This window comes from Tupaia chinensis, unplaced genomic scaffold (genome assembly GCF_000334495.1).
Source record: "Tupaia chinensis unplaced genomic scaffold, TupChi_1.0 Scaffold143624_1, whole genome shotgun sequence".
In the NCBI taxonomy this organism is placed as follows: Eukaryota; Metazoa; Chordata; class Mammalia; order Scandentia; family Tupaiidae; genus Tupaia; species Tupaia belangeri.
Window position 1 is genome coordinate 58,566 of NW_006203472.1, and position 9,035 is coordinate 67,600.

The 9,035-nt window shown below is 62.2% G+C and overlaps 1 protein-coding gene across 1 annotated transcript in view; it reads right to left on the minus strand.

Annotated features, from left to right (window-relative positions):
* Positions 1-9,035, minus strand: part of MUC5AC (mucin 5AC, oligomeric mucus/gel-forming) — a 40,425-nt gene that overhangs the window by 16,709 nt on the left and 14,681 nt on the right. Inside the window, 17 exon segments of the mRNA XM_027766681.1 lie at positions 15-325; positions 502-878; positions 910-1,609; positions 1,813-1,941; positions 1,991-2,828; positions 2,892-3,417; positions 4,108-4,296; positions 4,390-4,433; positions 4,899-5,058; positions 5,242-5,370; positions 5,824-5,977; positions 6,353-6,592; positions 7,533-7,712; positions 7,835-7,948; positions 8,027-8,165; positions 8,416-8,567; positions 8,865-8,965. Of these exon segments, the coding sequence (XP_027622482.1) occupies positions 15-325; positions 502-878; positions 910-1,609; positions 1,813-1,941; positions 1,991-2,828; positions 2,892-3,417; positions 4,108-4,296; positions 4,390-4,433; positions 4,899-5,058; positions 5,242-5,370; positions 5,824-5,977; positions 6,353-6,592; positions 7,533-7,712; positions 7,835-7,948; positions 8,027-8,165; positions 8,416-8,567; positions 8,865-8,965 (4,483 nt within the window).

Consider the following 9,035-nt stretch of genomic DNA (forward strand, 5'->3'; position numbering starts at 1 on the left):
AGTTGGAGTTGAGCTGGTTGTTGGAATAGGAGTTGAGCTGGTTGTTGGAATTGGAGTTGAGCTGGTTGCTGGAATTGGAGTTGAGCTGGTTGTTGGAATTGGAGTTGAGCTGGTTGTTGGAATTGGAGTTGAGCTGGTTGTTGGAATAGTGGTTGTGCTGGTTGTTGGAATGGGGGTTGCACTGGTTGTTGGAATGGGAGTTGTGCTGGTTGTTGGAATAGTGGTTGTGCTGGTTGTTGGAATGGGGGTTGCGCTGGTTGTTGGAATAGTAGTTGCGCTGGTTGTTGGAATGGGAGTTGCGCTGGTTGTTGGAATAGTGGTTGCACTGGTTGTGGGAATAGGGGTTGTGCTGGTTGGTTTAGCATGTGTGCTGCTGGTTGTTGACATAGAGGTTGTGCTGGTTTTTGGAACCACAGAGGGGCTGGGCTTTGGTGAGGAGATTGTGCTCGTGTGCACAGCCGCTGTGCCGGTTCCTTGGGTGCTGGGAACTGTGACAGGTACAGGGGTAGTACAGCCTTTAGGGGTCTCGCAGCACAGCACGCGCACCTCGTAGTTGAGGCACATCTGGAACGGGCCCAGCTGGTCGTGGTTGCGGCACTCCAGGCCCACGTCGCGGTCACAGCGCACCACCTGGCCCAGCGTCTCGATGCTCACCTCGGGGTGGCTTTCAGCTCGGCACTCCAGCCGTGTGATCTCCTCGGGCCGGTGGCAGATTCTCTCCCCACTTCTGATGATGTTGCTGTAGGTCTCCTGGTCTCCCCCCTGGGGCCCGGGGGCTGGGAAGTCCACGTCAAACCACTTGGTCCACCGGCAAGGACTTGCACTGGTGGATGGAATAAAGGTTGTGTTTGTTTTGGGAACTGGAGTTGTGCTGGTTGCTGGAATTGGAGTTGGGCTGGTTGTTGGAACCAAAGTTGAACTGGTTGGTATAATTGAAGTTGCTCTGGTTTTTGGAATAGTAGTTGTACTGGTTGTTGGAATAGGAGTTGTGCTGGTTGATGGAATAGGGGTTGCGCTGGTTGTTGGAATAGGAGTTGTGCTGGTTGATGGAATAGGGGTTGCGCTGGTTGTTGGAATAGGAGTTGTGCTGGTTGATGGAATAGGGGTTGCGCTGGTTGTTGGAATAGGAGTTGTGCTGGTTGATGGAATAGGGGTTGCGCTGGTTGTTGGAATAGGAGTTGTGCTGGTTGATGGAATAGGGGTTGCGCTGGTTGTTGGAATAGGAGTTGTGCTGGTTGTTGGAGTTGGACTGGTTGTTGGAACCGGAGTTGAACTGGTTGGTGTAATTGGAGTTGAGCTGGTTGTTGGAATAGGAGTTGGGCTGGTTGTTGGAACCAAAGTTGAACTGGTTGGTATAATTGAAGTTGCTCTGGTTTTTGGAATAGTAGTTGTACTGGTTGTTGGAATAGGAGTTGTGCTGGTTGATGGAATAGGGGTTGCGCTGGTTGTTGGAATTGGAGTTGTGCTGGTTGTCGTAATTGGAGTCGAGTTGGTTGTTGGAAGAGGGGTTGCACTGGTTGTTGGAATAGTGGTTGTGCTGGTTGTTGGAATAGGAGTTGCACTGGTTGTGGGAATAATAGTTGTGCTGGTTGTTGCAATATGGGTTGTGCTAGTGGTTGAAACAGGCATTGTGCTGGTTGTCGGAGCAGTTGTTGCACTGGTTGTGGAAATTGGGGCGGTGCTGGTTGCTGACATAGAGGTTGTGCTGGTTTTCGGAACCACAGAGGGGCTGGGCTTTGGTGTGGAGATTGTGCTCGTTGTGTGCACAGCCGCTGTGCCGGTTCCTTGGGAGCTGGGAACTGTGACAGGTACAGGGGTAGTACAGCCTTTAGGGGTCTCGCAGCACAGCACGCGCACCTCGTAGTTGAGGCACATCTGGAACGGGCCCAGCTGGTCGTGGTTGCGGCACTCCAGGCCCACGTCGCGGTCACAGCGCACCACCTGGCCCAGCGTCTCGATGCTCACCTCGGGGTGGCTTTCGGCTCGGCACTCCAGCTAGCTCCTTGTCTCCCCCCTGGGGCCCAGGGGCTGGGAAGTCCACGTCAAACCACTTGGTCCACCGGCACTGGGGCTGGCAGTGCGGGGTCGCGGGAGAAGAACCTGGGGGGGTGCGGTGTGCAGTGCTCGTCGCTGTGGGCGCTGTGGCAGAGCTGGCTGTCATGTGCTGTGTGGCCCAGGTGGTGCGGGGTGTGGTGCTGTCTTCCTGTGGGGTGGGCGGTGACCTGCACACATCGACCACGTGGCAGCACTGGATCCTGATCTCGTAGTTATAGCAGATCGGGGGCAGCTGGTCCTTGTTCAGGCAGATCAGCCCCTCTTTGCTGTTGCAGGTCACGGTCTGGCCCAGCTCGGCCAGCGGGACGTCGGGGAAATACTGCGCCCTGCACTGCACGCGCTTCGGGTTTTCACAGAACGAGTACCCCTTGGCTCTCAGATTATGGAAAGTGTCGAAGTCCCCACTGTCTCTGCCTGGTCCGGGGTAGCTGCCGTCCATCCATTCAGTCCAGCTGCACTGGTCCTGCAGGCAGGAGATCTTACTGGGCTCGGGGGCCGTCGACTCCCCGGTCCCTGTGGCCACGGTAGACACAGAGTGTGCTGTCGAAGTTGTTTGTGGCACTGGAGTTGTTCTGGGGGTCAAGGGAGTTGTTTTGATAGATGTAGTGGTACCCGGGACAGGTGGAGATGTCCCTGGTGGGGGGTGAGGGGTCCCTGGGGTAGGTAGAGGGGTCTCTGGGACAGGCGGAAGGGTGCCCGGGGAGGGTGGAAAAGTGTGTGGAGAGGGTGAAGAGGTGCCCGGGGCAGGTGGAGTGCTAACTGTGACAGGTGTGCTAGCCACAGAGAGAGTGGCTGGGCCCGTTGTGGTGACAGGGGCCATGGAGGCTGTGGGCGGCCTTGAGGTCATAGTCCCAGTCGTGGCTGTCCTGGAGGCTGCCAGAGAGGTGGTCTGGGTTGGACTACTGGCAGTGGGGCAGGCCAGGGGCGTGCAGCACAGGACTCTGATCTGGTAGTTGTCGCAGAGCCCCAACACTTGGTCCCGGTTGTGACAGGTCAGCCCCACCGTCGGGCTGCACTCCACACGCTGCCCCCGGACTCGGAGCGGCACATCAGGGGCGTCCTCAGCTCGGCACTCCACTGCTTTCGGGGCCTGGCAGATGGGGTAGCCATGGGCGCGGAGGTTGTCCAAAGTGTCAAAGTCACCACTGTCTATGCCCTGTCCAGGACGACTGATGTCCAGCCAGGGTGACCACCAGCACTCTTCCCCGCAGGCCGGCTGGGGTGGTGTGGAGGTCCCGGCAGGTTTCGTTCTGGGGGACGTCCCCACGGTCGTGGAAGGTGTGGCAGGTGTCGTCGGGGTAGCCGTGTGCACCGTGCTCTGGGTGGGGCTGAGGCCTGTGCTGGGTGGATGCGTTGAGCTCTCTACTGTGAACAGAGAGAAGGTGACAGGGCTGAGCACCAAGGGCCAGTGTCTGAGGTGGCCTTGCCAGGACCCCTCAGCTGCCCTGTGGGTCTTGCCACAACAGACATCCAAATGCCCACACCAGGCAGCCTGTGCCTGTCTACACACCGCACAGGGCAGGTGTGGACCACATCAGCTGAATAAGCCTCATAAGGAGGTCGACCGGGCCATGCCCTGAGCAGATTTCACACTCGGCATCCCCAAAGCCAAGGGCTCTCCACTCTTGGGGATGCTCCAATGATACCTTGGGAAGCCTTAAAGCAACCCCCCCCACCACCACCGCCCGGAAGAAGGTGAGGACTCAGGGCGCCTGTGCACCGTAAGGTAAGCAGCCAGCCAGGAGTTCCCAGAGGGCTTTCCGAGCCCTACAGCACGAGGGCTGGGGCCCAGCGCCTGCTGAGCCGAAGCGCGGACACCAGGCCTGCCAGGGACACTCGGAGAGGCCGGCCCCTTCTCACGCCTGTTGTAGGATTAGGGGACAAGGTGCTGGGTGACAGGTGGAGGGAAAGGGTGTACCAGCATGCCCAGAGCCTCACCCCAAGCACTGCTCCATCCTCAGGGGCTGTCTCTGGTGCCCGGAGCTGGGTATGGGAGAAGCCAAGAAGGCCAGCAGGCCCAAGACCCCTGTGCCCGGGCAGCCCGGGCCTTACCGAAGAGAGATGTGGAGAAGAAGAAGGTGGTGGGGGGCATGGGAGTGGAGGAGCTGCAGTCTTGGACACTCCTGTCGATGGTGCCGTTGGCCCCGCAGCGGGCGGAGATGCAGGCCCCCGTGCCGTCTGTCGTGTGGTAGATGATGTCCCCTGGGCGGAAGTGCTGCCCGTCATAGGTGCAGACGCAGGCTGTGGGAGAGCAGAGCGGCCTGGCACGTCAGGGGGCCGGGGATGGACAGCAACCCCCAAGACCCCAGCCCCAGGAAGGCCCTGGCTGCTCACCGCCGGCGTCATAGGTACACCGCACACCGCTCTCAGTGCAGACACTGTGGAGAGAAGGCAGGACAGGAAGCTGGGCCTGGGGCTTCGGTACTGGGGACAGTGCGGGGTGCCCTGGAGGCCGGGGCACACCTGGGCATGCGGTCGCAGAGGCCTCGCCCCAGTCCCAGCAGTCAGCCTCTCAAGGTCACACCCTCACAGGCCACCTCCAGTCAACGACCAAAGAGCTGGTGACTAAAGCACCAACTCACCCCACTTGACACTTCCGGGTAGCTGCCCTGCACCCCGCCCACCTCTGGGCCTGGAACAGGGGTGCTGGCTCCTGACGACTCCTGTCTCTGACAGTGTCGATTCCAGCAATGGGCACTGAGGTGCCAGCCTCAAGGGGCACCGAGCCATAGGCGCCCCTCTGCACCTTACAGGTTGAGGCCCTGGGGCGCCGTGGTCAGGCTGAACCCCCCCCCCACCTCTGCCCATGCTCCGGGCTCCTCGCTCCTCTGCTGAGAACTCACCAGGACTGGCAGTTCTTGTCCGAGGGCACTGACGTGCCGGGCCGGTATGCCTTCCCGTGGACGTAGCAGGGAGTTGGGGGCGGGACTGGGCACTTGGCCACACACTGCATCTTGTCCTCATCGAAGATGGGGGCCTCTGCTGGGCACTTGGGGTAGCAGCCTGTGGGCAGAGGTGCCGGAGTCCCAGCAGGACAGACAACTCAGCCACCACCCGCTGAGGGGCTCACACCGGCACACGCTGGAGACCGAGGCCGCAAAGCCAGCCCGTGGGGCCAGCCCGACGGAGGACTCCAGAGAAGGCCAGAGGACCTGGCCCAGGACCCCCAGAACAGCCCCAGCCCACCTTCAAGGCCATGCACGTCATGAAGGCACTGTCCTCGGGGGTTCCGGCAGGTCCGCATGCAGGGCGCCCCACAGGGCTGGTAGTGCCACTGGCACTGGCCCTCGGGGTTGTAGTAGTCACAGAACAGGGCTGCAGGAGAGAGGGGCCTCAGCAGGGCACTGGGGCGCTGGGGAGCGGCCCGGTCAGGCTGTTCTGGGGCCTTGTCCCTCCCTGTGCCTCCTGGCTGCTGGTAAGGAGGGAGGAAGGGTAGTGGCCAGATGGGGGCTCCTCCTGGCTGCCCGGTCGTCACAGGGGCAGTCTTCAGGGTAGGAGCCTCCACTAGCCCAGCTCCCCAGCTCTGCCTTCCTCATGACAGGGCTCCAGCTGGACTGGGGATGGAGAATCCTGCTAACTGCTCTGTTCCAGAACATTCTACAGTGGCAGCAAGCCCTCCGGCAGCTCTGTGCCCCTCATCTCTGTCTCACTGTTCACTGGAAGCCTCCTGCCCTCCCTCAGCCATGAGCATCACCGGGCACACCGCAGGGCATCTCCCTTTTCAGTCCCGGACCCCCCACTCCCGGCCGCCTGCAGAGCCCGACTCACGGCAGACATCCGTCCGCCAGGACACCCACACGCCCGCCTCCTGGCAGGCCTGGGCGTAGGCGGCCACGGCCGTGCAGAAACACTCGCAGTCACCCCCTGAGTCGCAAGCACAGGCGTCGCTCACGCAGGCCTCGTAGTACTTGGTGGGCTCCACCTGAGGAGATGCAGCTTCAGATTCCGGGGACCCCGCCCTCCCCTGGACCAAGGTCAGGCCCACAGCCGGAGCGTTGGCAGGGCCTAGTCCCCTGCAGCGTGGGGAGAGCAAGTGGGTGACCCAGCGGTCATCCAGGCCTGTCTCAGTGCCCACAGCCAGCCCCCCTGGTGCCACCCATGGACTCCAGCTGCTGAGGGTTTTCTCGGGCGGTCTTCAGGCATGTCGCTCCCCCGCCCCCACGGCTGTGAGGCTGTGGATGACGGGAGCGGGGCCCTAACTCCAGGACACAAGGGCTCTTGAGCCCCGGCTGCCCACGCACAGGCACATGGCCCCCTCGGGCCTGAGAAACTCCCCGTCCCTGCCCTGGCCACCTACATGGGCACGGCAGGCGGCGAAGGTGGCGCTGTTGATGATGCTGCACTGCTTCTGGGCCCAGGACTTGCGGTAAGGGTTGGCGGTGCAGGGGTCCCTGGGCACCCGGGCATCCGGGCAGGACGGGGAGAACTTCCAGCTGTTTCCAAACTCCAGCACGCTGCCCACCACAGACTGGCTCCGCGTGGTGAAGTCGTTGATGGCATTGCTGTCGAAGTTCCCGCACAGGCCGCAGACCCTGCCCTGCAGAGGCACATGTGGGGTAGCGAGTGAGCACAGGAAGGGCCAGCCCCTTCAGCCCCTCCCCTGACATGGACTCCTGGACCTCACTCCCTTCACCAGGCCCCAGCACCCTTAGACAGTCCTCAGCCCACCCCAGCCCTATGCACACGGCCCCACAGTGGTCCTGCCCGCAGGGACCCAGGACTCCTAGACCAGCCCTGCCTGCATCTCGGCGAGGCTGTGGGCACCAGGTTAACACACGTTTGCTCTCCTTCCCATGGCCCCATCACGACCTAGGACTGAGGCTGCTCCTTGTTCTCCTGCCTCCGACCAGCCTGACCACCCCCAGGGTGGCCATCACCCCCAAGAAGACCCAGAGTCTCTGGAGAACAGGGAGGTAGAAACAGCACAGAAGGCTCTATGGCAGTCCCAAAAGACATGCTGGAGTCCTCGCCCCAGGCCTGGGAATGTGCCTTATTTGAAAACAGGGTCTTGGCAGATGTAATCGACTTAGGGTAATGTTGCATGGGGTCTGGGTAGGCCCTAAATCCACTGCCTGGTGTCACTATGAAAAGTAGGACATTCAGACACAGGCACACCGGGAGGGGCTGTGTGATCACAGAGGCAGAGGCCGGAGTGATGCAGCCACAGGCCAGGAAGGCCTGGGGGCCCAGGGGCTGGAAGGGACAAAGACGGCTCCTCCCTGGAGCCTGTAGGGAGCACAGGCCTGCCTACGCCTCATCTGGCCTGCTGGCACCCAGGCTGGGAGAGTGTCGGCCTCCCAGTTTGTAGGGCAGCCCCAGAGCACTCACGCCTAGCAGAGACTTCCCAGCTGGCTTCCTCTGAAGGGGCAGACCCTCCTCTCTCTCCCATTCTCTGTCTCTTTCTCCGTCTCCCTGTGTCTCTCTCTTTTCCCCTCTCCCCTCAACACGCCCGTCTCCAGCCGGCCCTGCTCCACCACCTTGAGCTCAGGGCTGAGCCTGATGACAATACTGGTCTTCCTGTCCCACTGGAGCAGCAGGCCGGCGTCCGTGTCCACCACCAGGTAGATGCCCATCTGGCGGATGGAGTAGGGCACCTCCTGCCCTGTGCCCTTCTCGATCACCTCCACCTTCCCGTCACTCAGCTTCAGCTCAGAGCTCTGCGTGAGAAAGTGGAGGCCCGCAGTCACCTCCTACAGGTCCTTTGGCCATGGCACCTGCCGTAGGGGCCCCCTGAGCCTCCCAGAGGGGGTGTCCCAATCACCATTGACCCAACACTCACCCCCAGGAAGATCTTGATGGCCTTGGAGCAGGTGGTCCCCGTGGTTCCACAGGGGACATTCTCTGTGACGACACGGAAGGCATCCGGGGTGCTGCCGTTCCCGCCACAGTGGTCCTGGGGGCACAGACGCTGTCAGGAGCCCTGCTCGCCTTCCCTCGGGGAGGGGAGCCAGGCTGGGGGTGGCCCGCGTACCTGCACCAGCGTGTACTCGCAGTCCCCGCTGAAGCTGTAGCGCTGCCCATCGAAGGTGACGTAGTGGCCGTCCCCGTACACGGCGCAGCTGGCCATGCAGGGCTCATCCGTGCACTGCCACATCCTGTCCTCACAGGTGCTGGGCGGGGCGGCCAGGAGTCAGGTCACCCTCCCACGGGGACGGGGACAGGGACGGGTGGTGCTGTGCGGGGCCTTCCCAGGGGTCCCATGGAGGTCTTCCGTGTGCCTGCCTGACCGTGCGTGTGGGTCCAACCCGGAGAGCCCGTGCTGCCTGGGCCCTGTGCTGGCTGCCCCTTTCTGATGGGCACCTCCCGTACCACAGGGCCTGGCAGGGTCCCGGATCCCCCAGGGCTGAGCCCCATACATACCAGGTGTTGCAGCCCACCCGGATGGTCTGGCCGGCCTGGTAGCTGGCCTCATTGTGCACACAGGGGCAGTCCTCCACAGCGATGCAGCCACCCTCGCCATCGGACACCAGCCCGTCAGGACATACGCAGCCCGGCACACACCGGGTGGCATACTGCGGGGCCAGGGACACAGCTGAGTGGACGGCACGGCCGGCCTGCCCCAGGAGCGCTCAGCAGCAGGTCTTCGGAGGACCCTCCCAGGGATGGGGCTGCGGCAGCTGGAAGCCCAGCAGGCACGCGTGCAGGGGTCCCCGTGCGACATCAGCCACGGCCTCTGTCCCAAGGGAGCTCAGCTTCCCTCACCACCTGGAGAAGGCCTGAGGCTGACAGTCTCTGCAAATGCCATTAGGCAGGGAGCATAAGGGTTATGGGGGTCACCAGAAGGGTCATGGGAGTCACAGGGCACCTACACAGGCCATGTCCAGGGTGTGGCAGGCCTTCTGACAGCCGGCCCCAGTGGCCCCAGGCGTGGCGTTGCGGCAGTCGAAGTAGACCATGGGCGCGGCACACACTGGGGAAGGAGGGGCCGTTCAGGGGCTCTGGCCACATCCCAGACTCAGCACGTGGGGAAGGGCGTGTGG